We start from the raw sequence: 23,761 nt of genomic DNA, 5'->3' as shown, positions 1-23,761 counted from the left end.
CTGTTTACTTCATTTTTTCAACACAGGAACACGTTTTCTCTTCAGTTATATTTTCTAAATCATTCTTCTACCCCAATGCTTTGGTTTCTTCCCTGGGAGTACAGTACTTACATACTTGCAGACTGGGCCTCTGTCCCTGTGCTCCAGATCTATCGCCTTCTCTCTCTTTTCTATCTCCTCTCTGTGCATTTTGGGAGGGCTTCCAAAGTTTTCCACATCATCAACTCAATTTTCTGCAGAATGAATTTGTCCTTCATTTTAACATTACAATTACATCCCGAATTTCCCTATACCTTTTCCTCCCATACTACTGGGTTTTCAAATAGCTGTCTTTCTGTCCTTATGACTTACTGCTCCTGTTTCAAAGTGGTTATATCTCCTTGCATCCTAATGAAGACTTTCTAAAATATTCTTCTGGTTTCCACTGGCAGTCATTTTCAAAGACGAGTTCTTCCTCTGAACATTCAGGATGATGCTCCCCTTCCTTTGTTCTGCAGAACTTGTTCAAAGGCCTCTTGCTGAGAACTGGTTTACCTAGAATTTGGAATTTGCCAACAGAAAGGGTATGTAAATTATCCCTGGTTTCATCTTCTACGTCCTTGGATACTGGTAACATGCTCTTCTCACATCTACAACTGGCCAAGAGGATGTGCAGAGCCCCTAGCCTAATCCCCAGTGCCACTGGTAGGCTTTTATCTCATAAAGCCACGTGAGACTGAGACAGGATCTTCTTCTGACCTTCAATGCCTGATTCAGAAACCATTCCAGGAGTCTGCAATAAATGAAGGTATATACAACACTACAGTTTCCAGAATGCACTACTACTAAGAGTGTTTTTTCCTTCTCTGTCCATATAAACAGTAAACTACTCTTGGAGATTGTATTTCCCAGGACTCAATACGCTATGACTGCCTCCTACACCCAAACACAAATATACACACAGAAAACAGTATGATTCCCTATCCGAGTATATTCTGGGAGTTACAGCCTCCAAATAGAAACTGAAAGATACTGACTGGAAGTACAGGATGGAACACTCTGGCTCAAACTTTAGCTGCCCAATTTTCTGACTGAGCCAGACCCTGACTTTCTGAATCAAGGGCAGACTACAGAGAAAGGATGCAGGCCCTCACTACCAACTGTCAGGGCTGGCTCAGCATTGCTCTGGGCTTCTGACTGCAGTCTCCAGCACCATTCTATCATCCCTGGAGTTTGAGAAAATCTTGACAATAAGCCAGCTATAAGTCCTGGTCTCTGGTGATGTGAGTTTCAATGTTTTATGTCTTTATAAATATTTTAGGGGGCAGTTGAGACTGCTTATCAGATGCATTTTAAAATATGAAGTTACAATGATGGGAAGGAAGTTGTGATTAAAAAGAATTACAGAATCTCAGTGTTGCAAGGGACCTTAAAGGTCATTTAGTTCAACCTCTCTAACTCTACAACAGCTCAGTAAGTGGTCACCAAGCCCAGGCTTGAATCCCTCCAGTGATCTAGAATTCAATACCTGGTTAAACAAATCACTTCATTTTTATACAGTTCTAATTTTTAGAATGTTGTATTTTATACTTAGGCAACACTTCACATTCTGTACTTTCTACCTATGAGTCCTAGTTCCTTCCTCTGGTGTCACAGAATAACCCTAACATTTCTTTCAAGAGACAGATCTTCAAATACAATAGTGTCAAATCCACCTCCCAAGTTGCTTTTTTTTTTTCAGTTGTTCGTAAAGGAGATAGCAGCAGAGCTTTGAATAAATCTATATAAGCATACTATGCTAGCTATTCAATACTCTCAGATGCAACGGTACAACCTGCAACAACGGTAAATATCCTCTTGGTCAGCATCCCTATTTACAGAATAGAAACAGAACATCCTCAACCTACCACATATAGTCTTTTCCACAGCTCCAGTAACCCCTGATTAATGACCTCCACTTGCAAAGGAGGCTACTTACCTTAACCATGAAATAATGAATACTATTGATCCAACAAGCTACTGCTATAGAGTGTTATTGATCATCCAATCTTTGGTTAAAATGGTCCTCATTTAGCAATTTCACTGTCGCAAACACCTGGAGCAAAGCACACTCATAATTAAAGAGTTTGGGGGAGTTAAAGTGAGAGGTGATGGACAGAGATCTCAGCTTTCTACCATTTATTCTCGCTTCTGAGCTACTGTTTGTGTCAGAGGGGATATTGATTTTCTATAAAAATAAGAAAACAAGAGGCACCAAGGGGCCGCAGAAGGTCAGCTTGGGCTAGAGAAGGCGGGGGAAGGTTTAGCACTTTATCTCTGTCACTTGGCTCCCAAGAGAAGGGAATATTTTCTTTCCTGTGAGATCGGCTTCTAATACATCACCCTAGAAAGGCTCCTGAATGCAACTTCAGGCCATCACCAAACCAATTCACTTATGAAAGAAAAGAAGCTAAATTATATTCAAGGGGAACAAATGAATGATGTGCTGGTGAAGAATAAAGCAAAATTAGGCTGTGACTCACCTAATTAATAGCTGCTATACAATTTGAATAAAGATCAGTAGAAAGTAATTTTGCAAAAGAGTTGATCCATTTTAGAATGGAACACACATGCACAGAAAAATATTAAAATAATAAATGAGTTTGGGGAAGGCATTAAAAAACTATTACATCATAACCACTTTCAGTTCCTCAGAAGTCTTGAGGGATTGGCTGGTGTAGAATTGAAGGAAAAACAGAAACAGAAAAGCAAAAAGAATTATTGGTTAAGCTTAAACTACTCTATTTTTAGTTAGCAAAATAAATTTAAGGAAAGCAGAAATAAAGCTCTCTGATTGAGACACAGATTTTTGAACCTAAAACACCTAACATATGCTTTTTAAAAAGAATTCTATCTATTGACAAGGTAAAGCTTAATGACCAACTTCATCTTAATAATTTTACAAGGTGGATCATATACTCTGACAATCCTCAATACCACTGATATAAAGTTCTATGCTTTGATCTGTATGCAAACAAACTGGCACATCCAAGCAGATTTATGAAAGAGTAATAACCAAGGAGATTCTTGAAAGCATTCCTTTTAATGCAGAAAAAAAGATGGAAAAGTTTGGGCAGAATCAAGACAGTATAATATCTAAATCATAAACTATTACCTACTTAAACACACTGTACTGCTACTCCTGTTTATAAGGTGTGTTTAATAACCTAAGGCAGAGATTTTAGTTCCACTAAAATGTGCAGTCAAAGAATAAGTAAGAATCACCATGGGACTTGCCCGGCAGTCCAGTGGTTAAGACTCCACACTTCCACTGCAGAGGGCGCAGGTTCCATCCCTGGTCAGGGAACTGAGATCCTGCATGCCACTCAGGGTGGCCAAAAAATAAATAAAGAATAAAACAACAACAAAAAGAAAAATCACCTTATTTCCTCATAGAGCATATTTGGGAAGAAAAAATACAAAGCACATATGTTTGTAATTACAGATGAATCAGCATCAGTCAAGGTGAATTGAAGACTCCCAAAAAATTAGATTCTAAAGAATTTTTCTCATTCTATACCTGTTACTATTCCACCCATTATTCCCTTAGCTACAAGGACTTCAGGGTCCACCAAAGAACTCTGGTTCTATGAAAGAACTCTGGTTCTTTGAAAGAACTCTGAAGTTATGGGCCAGGGAGATAGCCCAAATCGGGGAACAAGGTCTCCTCAATTTGAAAAGAGCAAGAATTTCATAAGAATCTCTGCCTACTTCAGTTTATCCAAGCTCTCAGAAAACTAGATGTATATTATCACAACCTGACTATAATGTGCAACAGATGTATCTGGGGTAAGAAGCACCTAGAAAGATGGAAGTGCCTCACTGCAAGGTTACAGGCTCTAGCTGGAACCACACTTGGGCTGTGATCTTAGAGAAGACAGTTAACAGTCGCTCACATACACAATTAAGTCAGGGTTTAGCAAGAAATTTTGGGGAAGAAATAAATACATCCAAAAATATTCATCCCCAGAAGCTGTTTTTCAAACTGCCATTCTCAACAGTAAGATGATTACTATTTGGTATGTAAGCTTGATACTGAAACAAATTTGAACACCTCAATTGAGGGTTTCAACACTGTGAAAGGCTACAAGTTAAGCATTTCTTGTTTGATTAAAAACAGCATAATGAGGGAAAAAAGCTTTATAATCCAAAATTATACATACAAATTGGGTAAACAGGCCTTAGAATATACATTAGAGGAAAATTGGGAATGCCAAATTATAAGCCTAACAAGTTGCACAGCCTGGCAAATATAAAGTTAGTTAAGAAAAATTTTAAAAGCTGGATTAAAACCACCCATGAAAGGTACAGGCATACAGACCTGAACAGCTTTTCCTGTTACTGACAAAGCCTCACCTTGAAGTTCCTAAGATTTATGCCTTTGTTTTCCAGACAAACGTCAGAAGCAGCAAAGTCCTAAGAAAGGTCATCTGTTCCACAGCTGTAAAGTTAAGATGAGACAGAAAACATGCCACGGAAAAGGCAAGCTCAAAGAAGGACAAAACACAGTGGTTAACTATGAGATGTGGAATCAGGTTTGATTCCCTGTTTTGTTACTAGGGGACCTTGGGCAAATTATCTCCACATTCATCACCTCTATTTCCTCTCCTACAAAATACAAATAGTCGTACCTACCAGACACGGGAATTGTGAACATTAAATAAGAAGATATGTTCTGCACAACAGTACAGTGCCTAACACACAGTGCTTAATAAATGCTAACTAATATTAACAATAATAGAATACACTGGTTCTCAGTTGGGACTACTCAAGCCACTTAGGGAGTACCCATGGAGGCATCTGTTTTGATACTATGAACAGTGGTGGGAACAACACAGGGATGGCAAATATCCTACAAGGCATGGAACATCCCTCACCACAAAGAACTGACCCATCCAAAATACCAACAGCCTCCGCACTGAGAAACAGATATCGCACATTAATATTAACAACAATATTAAAGTATCAAGTTGGGAGTATCAATGTTCCTAGGACTGAGATATAAAAAATTAAAATTAAAAGTTACCAAAAACTATACTGACATTTTAAACAAGCACCCATTAGAGACAGATTTTCTGGCTCGATGACATTTGGTGTAAGACTAATGGGATTCGGCACTGTTATTTTCAAAGCCTACCATGTGTTCAGACAAGTTGAACGTCAACCATTAAAATAAAGTCAATACAGTCAAACTGTAAGTAATGGAGAACACAATTACAGCCCAGAAATATCTAAAGCCATAATTCTTAATGGGTAAAGGCAGCTTACCAAGAACATTTACAAACTCCATATGCCTGGCACCCGCATTTTCTCTCTCTCACACACACATATACACACCAGCCTCTGCTGAGGCCCTGGTTCTAAAGAACAGGATCTATGTATGAACTACGTGGCATAAAGAACAGCAAAATATTTTTCAAATAAGAGGTCCATGTTTTAAACGATTTTTAGAAACACATGTGTTTCTATAAAATATAGCCTTCTTGATGTAGGGAAACAGGCTCACGAATGTACTTTAAAAAGCTAAAGATAAACACAACCTGACTGGTTAAAGGAGAGCTACAAAGTCAGTACTACAGAGGCTGCTTTGAAAGAAAGTTGAACTCATGAAGACTGTGGATTTGTGCTCTGGGTAAAATTAATCAGGAAAAGCTATGACTCAGTAAGGGAGATCTCACCATTCTGACATGTTCTCATCAGAGCCCTGTTTTTGTTCATCTGCTTCACACTCCATCCTTTCTTTCCTTCCCGTTTTGCTTAGGAAAGTCCTATTTTCTGCTGATTCACACAACCCGTGGCCTGATGAGGTCCAGGGAGTATTCTCCTTCCAGCGGGACAGACGCTGCTTCTTAGCAGACTTGAACCTGCAGCCTCTCTCATAGCTCCAATCTGACACCTTGAGCTTCTGCTGAAGGCTGGCAGCCACCTCTGATGTCACTCGCTTCACCTTACGCCGGCGCCTGAGCGGTCGGCAAGGTGCGTTTTCAGTAAAGGAGTCAGATTCATGCCAAGAATGCTGCTTACTCCTAACAATGGCGTTAAGAGCTGGGTGCCGTTTGGCTACCATAGTGTCATCAGAGTCACTAAAATTGGTGACTGGGGCCGTTTCTCGACAGTCCTTGATGGCCTCATCCAGACTTGACTCAGAGGCTTCACTGTAGCAGCAGGTATGCTCTGCCAGGTGAGTGAAGTCTGAGCGGCGCTTCCGGCCTCTCCGTTTGCGAAGCTGCCGCCTCTGCTGCCGAGGGCTCAGGGCCATCTCCTCCCACAGCTCACCAAGCTTATTCTGCTCAGATGTCTGCTCCAAGGCTGAGGCTAAGTCATGTACCAGCTCATCCATGAGGCCACATCTGTCAAAAGGAGGTTCAAAAAAAAAAAAAAAGAAAGAAGAAAGAAAAAGCAAGAGTGAATAGGATCTGTTTTTTTCGAATAATTTTTAAAATAGATCATGGCACTGCAGTGTCCACTCCCTCTACAGAAAATAAAGTCACCTTTCACCTGGCTACACTTAGACTCTATTCCTACCATGCATGCTCCCTTAAGCCTCTAAAAATAGGTATCTGGCCCTTGTTAAATGCCTGAAGTCAACATGTTCTTAAAGCACAAAAACTCAAAATACTCACCAGATCACAACTGGGTTATTAGTAAAAACAAGGAAACTCGGGAATAAATCAATCATTCCTCTTCTCCCCCAATTAAGCTTGTTAATCTAAATTACCTGATGATGAGATCTAAAAAGATTAGAGAACATCTCATCTGTACAAACAGGAGCAGAAAAACACTCAACTTCAAAACCACAGATGAAAAGACTGTTCTGTGATCTAGGGTCACTAATGTTTGTGGCAGGAACAGAAAGACAACTTAGTGACACACTTTACAGAAGGCTGCTTGCAGTTTTAGTGATCCAAGAATTTGTAGTGACCCAGGTTTGTACTCTGCATGGAAAAAAAAATAAAAAGACTAAGTCTGCATCCATTCTGGTCCCAACTACCACCGAGAAGCTACCAGGTAAAGAGCTTTAAAGAGTGTGTCACCAAGTGGGGAAGGGAGAGTGGGGTCTGGGGTGGGATGAATTGGTAGACTGGGATTGCCACATAAGAAAATAAGTATCAAACTGTACACTTTAAATATATACAGTTTATTGTGTGTCAAAAAAAACAGTGGCATATATTTGTGAATAATTAGCAACTTTTAAGTTCTCTCTATCCTTCAGAAAATAAAGTGATCATCTAAGTTTTGTGCTTTAGTGCCAATCACACAAAAACACGATATAACTGAGGCTGAAATGACAAGGATAAGTGGGGTCTCTAAGATTGCTAGCTAACACCTTTCCAAGATTTTCTATTTTTCAACTCATTCTTGTCAAACCATCATACTTCAGGGATCACTTCAGAGACAAACTTCCAGAGGCTGAAAGCAGGAGGAGTAATTTTCAAAATGCCCTTTTGAAGGGAAAGGTTTAATATACTTCGTACAACATCTAATTAAACATTTTAAATTAGCACTTTTTCCCTAGCCCTTATTAAGTCCAACATATTTCAAAACCATAATTAGAGCTTAAAACTCTGTGGGGCCACTCTCAGACCATATTCCATTCACACAGTTTACATTCCTCAAAGGGCTTTCTAAAATCTATGTTCATGCTATCCCCATGCCAACCAATTCAAAGACAGGAGGAGCAATGGGGACACCTAGTTCCAAAACTACCAACCAAACCAAACTTCTCAAAGTCTCAAAAGCCACACTCATTTAAGCAATAAGTAGTTTAAAACAACATGACTGGGGTTTGCGAAACAACTGTCTCTAAAATCAAAATAGGTACATGGGCACGCACTTATCTAAATCTATTTCCCTAATAAAGAACTACTGCTTTAAAAACTCAGGCAGAACTGTACAAACTTTAAGGTGGAACGAAATTATCAAACAACTTGCAGTTGAATGCCTGGGCAGTCGAATGCCAGTCTCAAAGACTGCAATTCCAACAGCAGGTGACAGAAGAACCCTGGAACTCCCACCCCTCCCTGGATGCACAGTCCGAGAGGATCCCCGGGCCAGGCAAGCATTCGGGGAGACAAAGGCTGTCCGAGTCATGCAAAAGAAGAATCGAGAAACTAATATAAGTAAAAAGAAGCAGGAGGAGGGGAGACCGGGTTGGAGGAGGCAGGAGGCAACTTATTAGCTGGGGTGACCAGGGGCAGGGGGTCGGACCCTTCTAGCGCAGAAACTGCCAAAATGCAAGTCCTGGCGACTAAACTCCCTTCGTGCTCAGGGGTCGCAACATGGCCACAGACGTGAGAAAAAGCGTGTTTCGAAGGACGCCCGGGCCCGCCCCCGAGGACTAGAGCGACCACGACTCGGGACACCAAGCCCTCACACCGTCGCCAGCCCAAAAGGGCCAGAAAATAGAGAAGAGGGCAGGCGACTGTCTCCTGGGAGATGGCCCGACCCTCATCCCCCGGGATGGGGAAGACGTGCTCTGAAAAACAAGGCCCCGCCACCCTCGCCCCTCCCGCCAGCCTCTGGGGCCCCATGGCGCCGCTGGCCGCTCCGCCGCGGCCGGGAGCGCCGATCCCCGTTGGCGCCGACCCCCGGGGCCCCAACCCCCTCACTCCCGTCCCCCTCACCCGCTGCCACAGCCACCTCCAACGGCCGCCGCTTTGGGGGCCGATTCTCCCCACCCAGGCTTCCCTCTCTGACCTCATTTCCGGTCTGGGCCGGAGGGGTGGGGCGGTGGTGGAATGGAAGGGGCAGGCTGAGCGAGAGGGCCCGCCCCGGCCCAGCGCTTCCTGCCCGCGGCCGCGCCCACTTCCGCCCATGGGGGCGGGGCCACGAGAACCCGGAAGAAAGGCAAGGGGGCCAGGAGGGGCGGTGTTTAGGGGCTGATTGGACTGGGGGTGCCCTTGGGGCTGAGGTACCCATCTTGGGGAAGGGCCTACCCAGGCAGGCCTGCCTTGGAGGCGTCAGGAAATTGGGCGCTACGGAGGGGCGTCGGCCTTGCCCTTGCTAGCTGACCTACTTTATACAGGGTGTGTGAAGTTAGGGAAATACATCCTCATTCTTAACCATGGGAGTTGTACAACCTTTGGCGGGGTAGCAGTAGTGAGTCACTCAGGCTATTAAAGATACACTTGCCTTGAGTAACAAAACAAAGTAGTATTGGATTATAACTTGAAGTGTAAAAGTGCTATCCATAGTCAACTGGTATAAATCAGTTACTGATACAAATAAATTTATAAATGGGGAAGAAGAGATAAGTCTCTGGTACAGAATTCCAAACACTTTTTAATAGATTATCCTGAGGCATAACCCCTGATTTTAAATGTGGACTGTGCAGTGACTGCCTTCCAAAGAGTACAGCGTGGCAAGTGAGTAACTTTTACAGTGAGAAACAACTACAGTGCAGTAAGTTTTACAGCAGAGAAACTAGCAGTACCTCAGCCAGGTGATCAAGGTTAACATCAACAGTGATAAATCATGTTGATGGTATGTGGACTAGATATGATATGATGAGAATGGCATTTTATCTCTGTGGTACTTTCCTTCTAACACTCATAACCCTGATCTAATAAAAAGGAAAAAATGGACAACCCCCAAGTGAGGGACATTCTACAAAATGTCTGACCAGTATTCCTCAAAATTGTCAAGGTTTTCAAAGACAAGGAAAGTTTGAGAAACTGTCACAGCTGAGAGGAGCCTACGGAGACATGACAACTAAATGTAATAGGGTATCCTGATGAGATACTGGAATAGAAAAAGGACAATAGGTAAAAACTAAAGAAATCTGGATAAATTATGGACTTCAGTTACTACTGATAATAACATCTCAACATTGGTTCATTGATTGTGACAAATGTGCTCTACTAATGTGAGATGTTGATAATGGAGGAAACTGAGTATGGGGTATGTGGGAACTGTCTGCAGTACCTTCAGAATTTTTCTGGAAACCTAAAACTATTCTGAAACAAAAATTTTATTTTTGAATATGCACATACCTTTTGACCCAGAAATTCTGGTTTTATGAATTTTATCTAAAGAAAAGATAGGAAATGGGCCCAAAAATGTTAAATACAGGTAAATTCATCTTTGTAAGCATTGGGAGGGACAGTAAGAAGACTAGAAAAAAGCCAGAAATCCTACAACAGGGGGTTAGTTATCTAAATTACAATATATGTATGGGATGGAATACCTTACAGCCTTTTTAAATTGGTTGTGGAAGAATATTTAATTATGTGAAACATCATCAATTTCTTGTTGTGTACAGTGGTTGTACTTTAATAAAAAGGTTACTCTCACAATGTAGCTTAGACTCTATTCATGCATAAAGGAAATTAAATCTGCACTTGCATAGGAACATGACCAGAGTGACACACTACCTATCATCCAAAATAGTTCCATTATAAGTGATTGTATCTACTACCTGTAGTGTTTATGGATTTTTCAGAATTTTCTATAGGTGAAACATTGTGTAAAGAATTGAGGGAGGAGACAAAGATGACTGAGGGTTTGAGCCAGCATGACTAACAGAGTGGTTAGTGCCATTTGCACAGCTAGAGAAGACAAGGAGGGAAAAAGGTTTGGTGGAAAGATTAATTCTGCTTTGGACATGCTGAATTTGTGACTCCCACAGGACAAAAAGATGGAAATGTTCAAGTGGTGTCCACGGCCATCAGCCCTCTTTTCTGCTTAAGTGAAGTTCTCTCTCACAAATCACATCAGCTCCCAAGGTGTCAGCTGCCTCCATCAGCACTGAAAGCTCTCAACTTTCTTGAAACCCAGCTTTTGTTTTCAGATTTATGCTAGATATTTCCACTTATTTTCTCAACCAGCATCTCCAGTTTAAGATGTCAAAACAAATCTTAATTTCTTCCAGAGCCCCTTTCATATTTGCCCCTCCTCCACTATTCGCAGTTTGGGAAATGTCACCACCATCATATAGTTAGCCAGGTGATTTAGCCATTAGTCCCTGCTTTTCTTAATACCTCTTCGGCTAATTAAATACCAGGCTTCAAGGATTCTACTTTGATAGTATTCTTGCATCCACCTTCCCTCTTTTGCTTTCTGTCTGCCATTGGCCACATCTGGGTAGGCAACCACTCTTCTGGATGGTACAGCAGCCTCCTTACTGGTTTTACCACTTCCAGTCTCTCCCCCAGAAGTCATTCTCTATGCTGGCACCAGAGTGAGATTCCTGAAACACCATTTCACTTTATCCATCTTCCACTACCTTCTGCATCATGCTTGGCACACCAGACCACTTGCTCTTTCTTGAACACCCCTGGGATGTGAGGGGATTTAAAAGCCCCATGCAAATGTCACCTCCATGAAGACTTCCCCTTGCTCATCTACACTGCTGGGCTCTCTCAGCACTTGCTGGTATCTTTATTACATCATCTTCTTCATTCAACCTTGAATCTGAGCCAATTATGTGCAAGTCTGCCTCCCCAGGTAAATTACTCATCTAACAAATATTTACTGAGTACCTACAACATGCATGGCCCTATGCTAAGCACTGGAGACATAGCTGTGTGAACAAAAATGAAGCCTACACTCCATTGCCCCCGAGACCCCGTCCTAGCCATTGTATTCTCTTCAATTCCTAGCACAGTGCTTTGCACATGGTAGGTGCTCAGTAACAACTGTCAGTTGAAAAAACAAATATTTGTTTACTATGCTGCAACAGGAAATTAGAAGTGCTTGTCTCCAACTTAAGAGAAAATTTAAATGAAAGCTCGTGATGGTGGGATCTGTGGGCAGGGCCACTAAAGGAAAAAGAAGAAGCCTGTGGAGGGACAAAGTGCCCAGCTCAAAAGACAGAGAGCATTGGAAGAGAACCAGTGCACAGAAGCCAGAAAAGGGTCACATGTAAGAAAAAGAGGATCAGGAGGAAACTCGGGGAGGAACAGTTCTCAGAAAAGTCCATCACACTTGCTGATTGAAGCAGGCACTGATGATAGGAGTTGTGAGCAGACTTGGGGCAGGTAAAGCAGAGGCAGGAGGGAAACCAAGGGTGAAGCTCCATACATGCCTAGCTGTGTCCAGTGCTGACAGCTTAACTTCCTCATCTGTAAAATGAGACAATAACAGAACGTATTCATCTCTTGGGTGGAAGTTAAATGACATAATGAGTGCAAAGCATTTCATATAAACCCTGACACAAACTAAGCACTCCAAAAATATTAGTAATTACCAAGAAGAGAAAGACAGTCAAGTCAACAAGTTTCCCTCAATTGACCATCAGGGCGGAACTATAAGTTGAATGAGCATATCAGCAGCTGAAAAGGATCTGCACACAATAAGCTTCTCCTTCCTTTGTCCGTCCCACCAAATAACAAAAAAAAATTTCCCTGCAGTTATAATAACCTGAGAGTCCTCATCATGGTCTGCAAGCCTGGGATCTGGTCCCTGCCCCTTGCTCCTAGTACCAACCCACTAAGCTCTCCCTCCCTGCCTCCCCACTCCCACCCCAGGGCCTTGGCAGAAGCTATCCTACAACCAAGAATACTTGTCTAGAGGGCTTTGCAGGTGAGGGTCAAGGAATCTCCTCATCTTTGAAGTCTTAGCTAAAATGTCACTTCCACAAAGAGGGCTTTTCTAATACCATCTGAAGAAATCCTACTCCCCTAGCCATTTTCTATCTTATCATCTTCTTTATTTCCCTTATGGCCCATATTGTAATCCAACGTTACCTTGTTTATTTGATGTGTATTTGTTTACATTCTGTCACCTCCCTCTAGAATATAAATATCATAAGAACAGGGACATTGTCTTTCTTTTCGCCTTCATGTCCCGCCACAATTCTTTTCCTTGCTGAGAGCTTCTCTAAACTGATTGAGGACATTTTGGAATCTTTCCAGAAAATTTTCCAGTAGTCATTGAAGAGACATTGCTGATTGAAGCAGTGTCCACCAAGGAAGGCAGGAAGTGTCTGCATTTACCCGAAAAATGGGTGACTTCCTGAAACTTGCCCTCCTCCCTGGCCCCAGTGTGCCTGACACCTTCTCTTCTGCAGGTGGCAAATGGCAGCTGCTTGCCAAACTCCACTTATACTATAGCTCTCACACTCTCTCACGTACCCTCCTCAACTATATAGAATTCGGAGAGTTGTTGAGGTAACATTTATTGAAGGCTTATTGTGGGCCAGGCATCATGCTGAAGACTTTAAATTCATTATTTCATCTTCTCAACAACCTTTTTGATGTTGGTGTGTGTATTAATTTCCTGTTGCTACTATAGCAAATTACCACATATTTAGTGACTTAAAACAACACACGTTTATTATCTTACAATTCTGTAGGTCAGAAGTTCCATCTGGATCTCACGAGGCTAAAATCAAGGTGCGAGCATGGCTTGTACCTTTCTGAAGTCTCTAGTGGAGAGTCCATTTCTTGGCTTTTTCTAGCTTCAAGAGCCTCCCCCACATTCCTCAGCTTGTGGCCCCTTCCTCCATCTTCAAAGCCAGCAATGTCAAATCTCTCTGATCGTCCTTCTGCCATCACATCTCTCTCTGACCACAGGTGGAAAAGATTCTGTTTTCAGGAACCCATGTGCACCCACATGGAAAATCCAGGATAATCGTCCCATCTCAAGGTCCTTAACTTTCATCATACTTGCAAAGTCCCTTTTGCCATGTAAGGTTCACAGATTCCAGGGGGCCATTATTCTGCCTATCACAATGTTATACTATCCCTCTTTCATAGATGATGAAACTAAAGCTTTGAGAGGCTAATAAACTTGCCCAAATTCACGCAACTAGTAAATGATAGAGCCAGGCCTCAAATCTGGCTCTGCCTGACTCCAAAACTTGTATACACTATCTCTAAGCTGTGTTCACCTATTCCTACCCCTTCTTTTCCTCTCACTACTACTGTAGTGAGTGCTACTGGCTGCCTACCAGACAACCCCCTTCCTTTTTTTCAATAGAGCATTCCCCTGTATATTAGTCTGCTAGGGCTGCCGTAGCAAAATACCACAGACTGAGTGGCTTAACAACAGACACTTACTTTCTCACAGTTCTGGAGGCTGGAATTCCAAGATCAAGGTGCCAGCAGTGTTGGTTTCTTCTAAGGCTTCTGTCCTTGGCTTGCAGGTAGCAACCCTCTTGCTGCTGCTTCATATGGTGTCCACCCCTAATGGCTCTCTGCATGTCCCTATTTCTTCTTCTCATAAGGACACCAGTCAGATTGGATTAGGACCCTACCCTAACAGCCTTATTTTAACTTAATCATGTCTAAAGGCCCTATCTCCAAATACAGTCATGTTGTGAGGTACTGGTGTTAGGGCTTCAACTTATGAACTTGGGGAGGGGTGCATAATTTAGCCCATAGCACCCCACTAATCCACGTGCTTGGAGAATGCTGACCACACCCCCATCTCAAGAGGTAATGAGTCCCATTCCCCACACAGATTGTTTCAGGAGTGGGTACATCACCCAACTATGAGCAAGGAGACATGAGGGGAGAACTGTTGGGAACGCCTTCTAAGACAAGTTTCTACTCTAGAGAGAATCATAGGAAGACATCATGTCTCTTCCTTTTCTGGAAATTGTTATGTCTACACGACATCTTCAATTGTCACAATCTTCTTGTTAACATCCCAAGGATGAAGCCAACACTGAGAATAAAAGAGCAGAGAGAGGAAAAGAACCTGGGCCTCAGATAACACTGTTGAACCCTGAATCAACCAACCCTGAAGGATATATTCCAGAACTTATGTGTTCTGTTATGCGACATACCAAATGTCCTGTTGTTTAAGCAACTTTGGGTTGCTTGCAGCCAAGAACATCCTAGCTTTTATACTTGTCCACCATTCAGGCCACCCTCTGTATCCACTACCATCTTGTTGCCCAACACCAGGACCAAAAGATGCTCTACCACTTAAAGCTGGCAAAACCTGCAGCTCCTCTACTCATGTCCCTCTTGCCTTCCCTTCACAGAAATGACAGTGAAATATGTACCCAACCTTCTGCCCTGACACACTTAAAAATTGTTCAGCCATTAAGAGCTTAGACAGTACAAATTCCTGGAGTTCTGTGTTTGAAAGGGGCTCGCATAAGATGCAGGGCCCATCTGGACAGGTAATGAGGGGCTGAAGTAACCAAGCACAGATGAGCTTGCTTTTACATGGAAGGCACTGGAATTAACAATAAGCAAGAAACTGGAGTGTTCAGAGAGCTGGGTCAGGACTGTTTAAACTATAACTCATTGGAGAGCATGGAAAAATGTGTTATAAAGGCAGCTCGGACTGAACTGTAAAGGGACCAGAAAGGGAAATTAGTATTTATGGAGCACCAATGTGCCAGGAACTGCCTCATAAATGCATAGAAGATCAAGTTAGATAATAAAATAATAGTAGTTAATATCTATTGAGTCCTCAGTATGTGCCAGACACCATTTCTAAATAGTATCGTGGATAAACTCAGTAATCCTCACAGAAATCCTATGAAGTAAGTACCATTCTTATTTCTATTTTACAGATGAGGAAACTAAGGCCCAGAGTGGTTAAGTGGCTTGCCCAAGGTCACACAACGGTAAGTATGTAGACAGAGTGCCTCTAGGAACCACTAAGTTACATGTCTCTAAAGTGAAGATCAGTGCTTAGCACACTGCATGACATGTAGCAATATGTACATACATACATGACAAACATTAGTTGTTAGACATATGTTGATTATACAGAGATTTATATCTCTATTATATATTAATAAAGCCACTCAATTAATCCTACAAGTAACTCTTTTTTTTTTTAGAACTTTTATTGAGATACAGTTAACATACAATAAACTGCATATATTTAGAGCGTACAATTTGGTATCCCAATCTCCCAATTCATACAAGTAACTCTTTAATGTAAGTGCTTTGTCCTGACTTATACTATCAGATGAACGTCATCTGACTTTCCAGATGAGGAAACTGAAGCTTAGAGCAGTTAAATGGAATCACACAGCTGGTGTGTAAAATAACTGTGAACAGAACTAGATATCTAACTTCAAAGGGTGCTCTTTTCACTATACTCTCTCCTCCCCTTTTGGGAGGTGTTTGGCAGGTATTGCCTGCAACTGACATTCATTCATTCACTCAGGACACATTTAGTGAGTGCCCACCAAGTCCCAGATACTGAAGATACATCTGTGGACAAGAGAGACAACAGTCCCTGTGTTCAGGATTCTTCCCTTCCCTGGAGGAGGAAGACAAACAATAAACAGATCCATATATGAACTTTCAGGTGGTGGAAATGCTATGAAGAATAACAAAGCAGGATAGGGGGAAAGGGAGCGCTGGACATGGGGGCTTGCTGCTGTTTGTCATAGGTCCCTCTGACAAGGACTCATCTGTGCAGATACCTCAAAGAAAGGAGGGAGTGTGCCATCCAACCATCTCAGGGATGAACATTCCCGGCAGAGGGAACAGTCAGGGCAGGGGCCATGAGGTGGTGTGTTAGTTTCCTAGGGCTACTATAACAAAGTACCCAAAACTGGGTGGCTTGAAGCAGAAATTCACTCTGTTATAGTTCTGAAGGCTAGACGTCCAAATCAAAGTGTTAGTAGGGTCCCTCCAAAAGACTCTGGGGAAGTATCCTTCCTTGTTTCCTACCTTCTTGCGGTTCTTGGCATTCCTTAGCTTGTAGATGCGTTACTCCAATCTCATCCCCACATGGCAGTCTTCCCTCAGTGTGTGCCTATCACTATGTCTCTTCTCTTCTTGTGAGGACACTAGCTATTGGACTAGGGCCCACCCGAATCTAGTATGGCTTCATCTTAGCTTGATTACATCTGCAAATATTCTATTTTTAAATAAGTTAGCTGGAGGTTAAGACTTGAACATATCTTTTTGGAGGACACATGAAAAATTGGAGTCATTAATGGCATCCTCTTATCACAGTCCTCCCTCTGGTCACAATTATTCATGTCCCTCCCACATGCAAAATATTCACACCCCATCCCAGCACACCCAAAAGTCTCATCCAACCATGCCACTGGCCTAGGAGTCTAAGATGTTGTGATCTACATTAGGACCAAATGCAGTTCCTTAAACGTGGCTCCTCTTGATCCAGAGATTTATTGATTAAAAGGACAGCTTGGTCTGGCTGGGCTGGAGTGGTATGGTGGAGAGAAGAGTTATTTAGAATATTTATATTTAATATGATTATTGATACAGTTAGTGTATTAGTTTGCCAGGGCTGTCATAACAAAGTACCACAGATTGGGTGGCTTAAACAGCTGAAATTTTCTCACAATTCTGGAGACTTTAAGTCTAAGATCAAAGTGTCAGCAGGTTGGCTTCTCTGCCCTCTCTTCTCAGCTTGTGGATGGCTGTCTTCTCTCTGTATCTTCACTATGTATGTATCTGTGTCCCAAATTCCACTTCTTATAAGGACACTAGTCATATTGGATTAGGGCTCACACTAACAATCTCATTTTAACTTAATTACCTCTTTAAAGTTCCTATTACCAAATACAGTCACATTCTAAGGTACTGGGAGTTAATACTTCAACATATGAATTTGGGGAGATGTAATTCAGTCCATAACATAGGTTTAAATCTGTCATCATACTATATACTTTCTATTTGTCCCATCTGTTCTTTGTTCTTTTTCCTACTTTTTCTTCCTTCTTTTGGATTGAGTGGTTTTTTTTATTTCATTTTATGTCCTTTGTTAGCTTATTAGTTACACTCCTGTTTTATATTTTTAGTGGTTGCTTTAGGATTTATAGTATACATCTTTAACTTATCTTAGTCTGCCTTCAAGTAATATTGTAACATTATACCTAGTATAAAAGCTTACAACAGTATCCCTCCATTTCCTCTCTCCTAGCCTTTGTGCTATTGTTGTCACATATTTTACTACTAAATATGACAGAAATCCCACAATACATTATTTGTTTGCCTTAAGCAGCCAATTATCATTTGAAGAGATTTTTTAATCAGAAAAAAAGTTATAATTTCACAAATACCACTTTGGGTGCTTTTCATTCCTTTGTGTAGATCCAGATCTTTACGTGGTATAATTTTGCTTCTGCCTGAAGTATTTTCCTTAACATTTCTTGTGGTTTTGGTAAGTTGTTGATGATTCCTTCAGGTTTATCTGAAAAAAATTTTTTATATCATCTTCATTTTTGAAAGATGTTTTGCTGGGTATAGAATCTTAGGCTGATGGTGCCTTTCTTACAGTACTTTAAAGATATTGCTCCATTGTCTTCTGGCTCACACTATTTCTGAGGTAAAGTCTGCTGTCACTCATCTTTTTTTCCTTTATACAGGCTATGCCTATATACTGTTGTTGCTGTTAAGACTTTCTCTTTATCACTAGTTTTAAGCATATGACTATGATGTGTCTTAGTGTCACTTTTATCATGTTTCTTGTCCTTGGGATTCATTGAGCTTTTTGGATCTGTGGGCTTATAATTTTCATTCAATTTGGAAAGGTTTTGCCTATTATTTCTTCAAATATTATTTTTCTCCTCTCACTTCCTCTCTACTTCTGGGACTCCAATTGCACATGTTTTAGATTAAGTTGTTCTTTTGTTCTTTTTTGCTGTTGTTGTCATCAGTTTTTTTTTTTTCTGTGTTTTATTTTGGATAGTTTATATTGTTATGTCTTCAGAGTCATAAACTTTTCTTCTGTGTTGTCTAATCTACTGTGAATCCCACCCAATATATATATATTTTTATCTCAGACACTGTATATTTATAGAAGTTAGATTTGGGACTTTAAAAAAATATTCCATATCTCTTTTTAATATGCTCATGTTTTCCTCTACCTTGTTAAACATGAAATATTTTTATAAAAGCTGTTTAATATCCTCATCTAGTAGTTCTGTCATCTGTGTAATTCTGAGTCTGTTTTTATGGATTGGTTTTTCTTTACATTATGGTTGTGTTTTCCCGGCTTGTTTGTGCCTGGTAGATTTTTTGTTTGTTTGTTTTCCAGACATAACTAATTTTACCTTGTTGGACACTGGGAAATTTTGTATTCCTTTAATTATTTAAGGTGGGAGAGTAAATACAGTCCCTATTACTCCATTAATGCCTGAAGTCCCAGGCCCTGTGTTACACTGAGAATGTTTTACTGGCTTGGGAGATGAGATTATTTTTCAATCCAGAAAGTTCTGGCCTCTTCATATTCCCTCTAAATTCTGTTGACAAAGTAGTTGTTTCCTTTTTAGTCCACCTCTTTCTCATAGTAGCTCATAATATTCAGTTAGTAAGAGCCAGCTGATCCTTTCAACACTCTACCTGAAAATCTCATTACTCAAATCCATAAATTGATTAAGTACTTTTTCTACTGTCCAAGTTACCTCAGACAACAGTTTTACTGATTGTTTAACCATACATAATATGGGCTACCTCTTTTTCAACCTGCTATAGCAGTATCTTTATCATTTTTTCCAACTTCTACTTACTACTTGCTTTCCAATCCCAAAGCCAATGTTTGTATCTTAGGCTTGGGTTTTGATTTAGTTTTGTTTTTGGCAGCACCAAAGTTTTAAGCACCAATTTGTGTATCAGTTATCTACTTTAGAATAATGCTACATAACAAGCACCCCCATATTTAGTTATTAAAACAACATCCACTTATTTATTTCTCACAAGTCCATAGGCTGACTGGATAGTACTGCCCATCTGGGCTAGGATTGGCAGATCTTGGCTGGGCTTGCTCATGTACCTGCAGTCAGCAGGGAGCTGGCTGCTCTAGTATAACTTTGTCTGGGACAACTTAGCTGTCTTCCACATGCCTCCAGTAGGCTGGTACAGTCATGTTACCATGACCAGGGTCTAGCCCAGAGTCTAGTATATTCTCATGACTGTGGTAGTATTCTAAGAGAGGTACACACAGAAGTACACATTCTTAGATGGAAAAATGCAGCAATGACTCTCATCGAATCAGGCTTGTAATTAATTGACCCATTGGCCAAAGCTAGTGATGTGGCTAAGCCCAGAGTCAGCATGGAAAGGCGCTAACAAAGGGTTTATGTACAGGGAGGCATGAAAAACCAGGACAGTAATGCAATCGGTCTGTCCTACCTTATGAAGTAGATATTAGTATTACTGTCATTGTCCATTTTACACATAGGAAACAGGCACAGAGAAGTTAAATAACTTGCCCAAGGTCTCAGCTCATGTGTGGTGGAATCTGGGCTTGTACCCAGGTGATGTGGCTGTGGCATCCCCATGCACGATGCTGTACTGCCCTCTGGGAATAGGCCCAGGGCACTATGAGAGCCTCGACCCACCCACCTCCATTTGGATAATCCAGCCTCCCCTTGGGGCCTTCCAGGGACAGATGCCAAGCTCATCCCTCCCTAGCTCAGCGGGTGCCCCCGGAGATCAGCCGGAAGCCACAGATTTCCAGGGTCTGGCTACCAGTGGTCAATAGGGTTGGGCCCTACCAGTCTCTATCTCCTGGCTTCTGGTGCCTGTGGCCGCACAGTGAAGTCTTTCAGGGGTTAAGGGCAAGGAAGAGAGAAACAAAAGAAGGAATAAAGTCAAGAAATGTGCCATGAAGCTTCTTGCAGCGCAAAGCAGAGAAAGTCATTTCCAACTTCTTTCATCTCCTAGATGAAGCCACTAAATAAAGGGGCAGAGCGGCGAACACAAGGGCTTTTAATCTGTCTCATCTCCTTCATAATAACTGCAAATTTTCCCTGGGCCCCTGGGAGGGAGCCTCTTCCCTCTGCGCTGCCTTATCTCCCCCTCCACATTTCGCCGGCGCCGCGCGGCTCCCCGCGCGCGCTGCCCGGGCCGTCCCGGCGAGGCCTGGGGGAGCCGGCGCTCCCCGCCCCATTGTTCGGGCGGCCCGGGGCTCGGAGGAGGGATGAAGGCCAGTCAAAGGGAAGCGGGCTCGCCGCGGCTTCATTAACGGCGGCCTTTCAGCGGCGCGCATATCAGAGCGAGGCCTTTTCAGAGGCGCTAATTAGCAATTTGGATCCTTCCCCCCTCTGGAGAGGCGCCTTCAATCTAACAAGTGGGAAGAGCGCGGCGCTCCCTTTTTTCTTGCACTTAATGTTTATTGTTTTCCAGTTCTCCCCCTCCTGCTCTTCCCCCTCCCCACACGCCGCATGGCCCAGCTCCCCGCCACCAGATAAGGCCTGCGGGGTGCGGGGATGGTGCATCATTCATCACTCTTTTAATTCTCTGCTGATGATAACTTTCTCTCTCGCACTGAGAGAAGTTAATCTTTCTTGGATGTTGAGAGAAAGGGACGAGGTGGGACAGGGTGGGGTTGGGGTAAGTGAATACGGAAGGATGGACAGGACGGAAGGGACTCCTCTACGCTCATCCCCCCTCCCCCACCCAATTCCCCAACTTTGCCGCCTGACCTGTTGGCCTGACAACCAGATACTCTCATTCTTCGGGCCCCCTCGGCTCGGCAGCAACCATTCCCAACCTACAGAAATTCGACCTACTCTTCAAAGGTCGGCTCGGATGCCGTCTCCTCTGGGACGCCATCCCTGATTGCTCCGTCCTGCCTGAATTTCCCTCACTCCTCCTTCTGAAATCCAACAGCACTCCACACAACCACTTGAATGTGGTGAATTCTGCCCACATTATGGTTGTTCACAACTCAAGCGTAGAGACCACCAAGTCTAAAATGTCTGTATCCTCCATAGGAACCTTATGAGTAAATGTTTGTTGAGTAAATAGATCAACAAATTCCTGACTGCCACCAGCGTATAGGTTTGTTTTTGTTTTTTGTTTTTTTTACTTCTTTACCAAACATATAAATAGCACCTGCTAACTCCCAGGTACTATTCTAAGTAAATGACATTAAATGACATTAAATTAAAATGCCATTAAATGACATTCAGTCATTTCATCCTTATACAACCCTATGAGGTAGGCGTGATCTGCATTTTACAGATGAGGAAACCAAGGCACAGAGAGGTTAAGTAACTTGCCTATGATCACAGGGCTGTTAAGCAGCAGAGCTGGGATTCAAACCTAGGCTGTCTGACTCCAGAGTCTGTGTTCTTAAAACCACTGTCAACTACAATTCGCATTGGCCATTGGCATTTGCCACCTACCCCTACAAAGATTAAAACATGTGCTGCTGAAGCTGCTGACTGCCAAGGCCCCCCTGAAAGGTGTTTGGGGGTGGGGGGGAGTTGAAATGAGGCACTCTGTGAAAAACTGACAGAACAGGTCTTTAGATAATCAGATATTTTCAGGAGCCAACTTTATAAGCCCAATTCTTCTCCTCATATGTAGAAAAACACTAAAATCCTTCATGGTGACGACTGCTCCTCTTGATTAGCCTGCTCCTTGTGACTAGCAGAAACCTCTAAACAACGTGTGCTTGATTGCATGTTTTCCCCTTTCACCAAAATCACATATATACGGATCTTCCCCCCACCTCTTTGGAACAGTTTCTTGGAGCTATCTGGGATGCTGTCTCCTGGGCTGCAGTCCTCATTTTGCCCCAAATAAAACTAAACTCACAACACTCTTACGTTGTGCATTTTTTTAAGTCGACACCACCTTGCTAGGATATGATCTTGGCTTCCACAGAGGCCCCTGCCTCTCTGCCTGGATGGAGGAATAGACTGAGAGGGAGGCCCAAGGCAAAAGTCCAGGCAGGCACGGAAGAGATGGTAAAGGTAGCAAATTAGCAAGGCCTTCACCTGGAAAGCTCACACTGCAGCCAGATTTGACACCTGGTGTTTGCTGTTTGGCCACTAAGTCAGCGCTATTGGTAATGGCCTAAGCCCTAGGCCCTTGGACCGTGACCATGCCCCCAGCTAACCTGATTTCCCTTCTCCCCCCAGGCCCACTCCACTCATGGAGGCAGCAGGAGCTCCCAACAAACTCTGGGTTCTGCTATTCCAAAGTGCGTGGAGTGGAGTGCCCCGGAAAGGGAGGGGGGGCAGGAGAGCCCCTGAAAATCCCCTCCGAATTATAAACATATCCTCTTTAAGTACATTTCTAAGGATAACATTTGTATTACTCTGTCCTGTGTCTGCAGATAGGGCCATGCATATCTCCTCCATCTCCCCTCCTTTCTCTGCACTCTGCTGGGAGCGGTCCCTATCTGAAGCGACGCTGGCAATCCGCTTCCCAGCAATTGTTTTGATCGAGGAGAAAAATTAATTTCTGCCTATCGTTAATTGAGAGAATTGTGTGGAGGGCGAGGGAAGGGGAGGGGGGAGGAGAGGAAGGAAGAAGGTGGAGGGGAGCAATCGTGTTATTAACCGTGTCTCTTTCATAAGCAAATATGCTGATTGCCATCAGTGAGATGAGAGGCTCATTAATGCAGGAAGCAGAGAGGTGATTAGAGAACTTTCAAGAGCTATTGAGCTAAGCAGGAGGGAGGGTTGCAGGCATCTGGAGGCCGAGGGATTTTGGGAAGGACCGGGCTGGGGGGAAAGCCACTAGCCTTTTAGATGAGCCTTCCTGCTCTACTGCCCCCTCTGCTCCCTACCCAGTACTCACTTCCAAACAGTCCCCAAAGCCATCAGCTGGATTTGGGGAAAAAGCAAAACAGTGAGTGAAAACTTTGCAAAAGTCACACCCTCTCCAAAGACACCATCCATCCTGATGCTAAACCGATAGTCTACAGTTCAGATTTTCTAGCCCCCTTACAAGTTTGTCTAATAGCATGTGTTTTTAAAATTATGTAACTGTCTTTACGAGATTGTCTCTACTCCTGATTTGGCACCAGTTCCTGTTTATTGCCTCCTTCCTGTCTCACTTGTTTGCGCCCGTCTGGTCTGTGATAGCATTTGTGTATGCAGCCTTTATCAGGCTGA

At 42.6% G+C, this 23,761-nt stretch overlaps 1 protein-coding gene across 16 annotated transcripts in view; it reads right to left on the bottom strand.

The window, feature by feature from the left end:
• Nucleotides 1-8,738, bottom strand: part of GPATCH2L (G-patch domain containing 2 like) — a 50,717-nt gene extending 41,979 nt beyond the window's left edge. For 14 of the 16 annotated variants that reach the window (XM_057730906.1, XM_057730910.1, XM_057730911.1 and 11 more), the window contains exons 1-2: nt 8,643-8,738; nt 5,697-6,368 (exon numbers count right to left, since the gene is read on the bottom strand). In XM_057730906.1, the coding sequence (XP_057586889.1) occupies nt 5,697-6,358 (662 nt within the window). In that variant the 5' untranslated portion in view covers nt 6,359-6,368; nt 8,643-8,738. The remainder of the gene's footprint in view (nt 1-5,696; nt 6,369-8,642) is intronic. The other 2 variants (XM_057730908.1, XM_057730907.1) reach the window with 2 other exon arrangements.
• Nucleotides 8,739-23,761: the final 15,023 nt, after the last annotated feature.

This window comes from Hippopotamus amphibius, chromosome 4 (genome assembly GCF_030028045.1).
Source record: "Hippopotamus amphibius kiboko isolate mHipAmp2 chromosome 4, mHipAmp2.hap2, whole genome shotgun sequence".
Taxonomy (NCBI): Eukaryota; Metazoa; Chordata; class Mammalia; order Artiodactyla; family Hippopotamidae; genus Hippopotamus; species Hippopotamus amphibius.
This window is presented reverse-complemented; position numbering and strand designations above follow the sequence as displayed.